The sequence below is a fragment of the Penaeus monodon genome, chromosome 30, assembly GCF_015228065.2.
Source record: "Penaeus monodon isolate SGIC_2016 chromosome 30, NSTDA_Pmon_1, whole genome shotgun sequence".
NCBI classification, from domain to species: domain Eukaryota; kingdom Metazoa; phylum Arthropoda; class Malacostraca; order Decapoda; family Penaeidae; genus Penaeus; species Penaeus monodon.
This window is the reverse complement of record NC_051415.1, coordinates 26,585,161-26,586,108: the sequence shown is the minus strand read 5'-3', so window position 1 is coordinate 26,586,108 and position 948 is coordinate 26,585,161. Positions and strand designations below refer to the sequence as shown.

The window sequence follows — 948 nt, the reverse complement described above, 5'->3', positions numbered from 1 at the left end:
TTTTTAAGACTTCAAAGAAAGTAAGCTATGTACTACTGTGGTTCAAAAGGATAAGTGCCCTTTTTGGTTTTTTTTATGGTTGTCAAGGAGTTGCTAGGAAAATTTATTTGACATTTTGCTATTATATCAAGGTAGAAGATACACTGTGTGTGTATATACTAAGAAACGAGAACTTTAGGCTATCCCTATTTAAAGATGTAAAAGAATTTGGATAATGTCAGCTTATCATTGATTAACATTTTGATGGAACAGTAAACGGTTTTTAACCATTACACTTTTGTTTTTATTTTTTGTTGCCCTTATCCTGAAAACACTTTTATATTTGTACTTTTTTTGAACAAACAAGATTTTCAATGTGTTCCTTCAGGTTAGCCCACCTCTTCAATCACTCCTTAGGGAAGGAGGTTTTTGTTAGATTTTATAGGTTTTTCCCTTAAAGTTTAAGTCTGGCATATAGCTGTACTGGTTTTAGAGTAATTCATAAAAATTGTTGTCAAACCTCTCCTTTATTTGTTTGGCTTATGGTAGGGATTAGCCCCAGATCTAAGTGTATTTACATTTGATATTGGTAACTTTGTCTGTGTGAATTTTAGGTGCTGTTTCAAAGACATTTCAAAGTGCCTTCCTTCTATTGTATTTTAAGTGATAAGTATGCCTTTATTATGTGATGAAAATTACTTGAACTCTTGTGTTGATTATGCAACATAAAAAAATAAGTTGTTTTTCTGTGCACATGTATATATAACCTACGAGCTGCAAATTCTGATTCATAAACTTGTTTGTTTACAGGAGATTTATCTGGAACTTTTTCCGTCTGGAGAACGAGCACATCAACAACTGTGGTAAATTCCGAGCCGTTCGAGACATTTCTGTTATACCCATGGATGCATCAGATCAAGCACAAGTAAGTTGGTAAAAGTTGTCAGAAGTGCAGGAAATTAGTTTGTG

At 33.0% G+C, this 948-nt stretch overlaps 1 protein-coding gene across 1 annotated transcript in view; it reads left to right on the top strand.

Annotated features, from left to right (window-relative positions):
• The window catches only part of LOC119592673 (xenotropic and polytropic retrovirus receptor 1-like), a gene marked incomplete at its 5' end in the record, with an annotated part of 3,977 nt that overhangs the window by 631 nt on the left and 2,398 nt on the right, over positions 1-948 (top strand). The window contains 1 exon segment of the mRNA XM_037941585.1: positions 790-904. Coding sequence (XP_037797513.1) covers positions 790-904 — 115 coding nt within the window.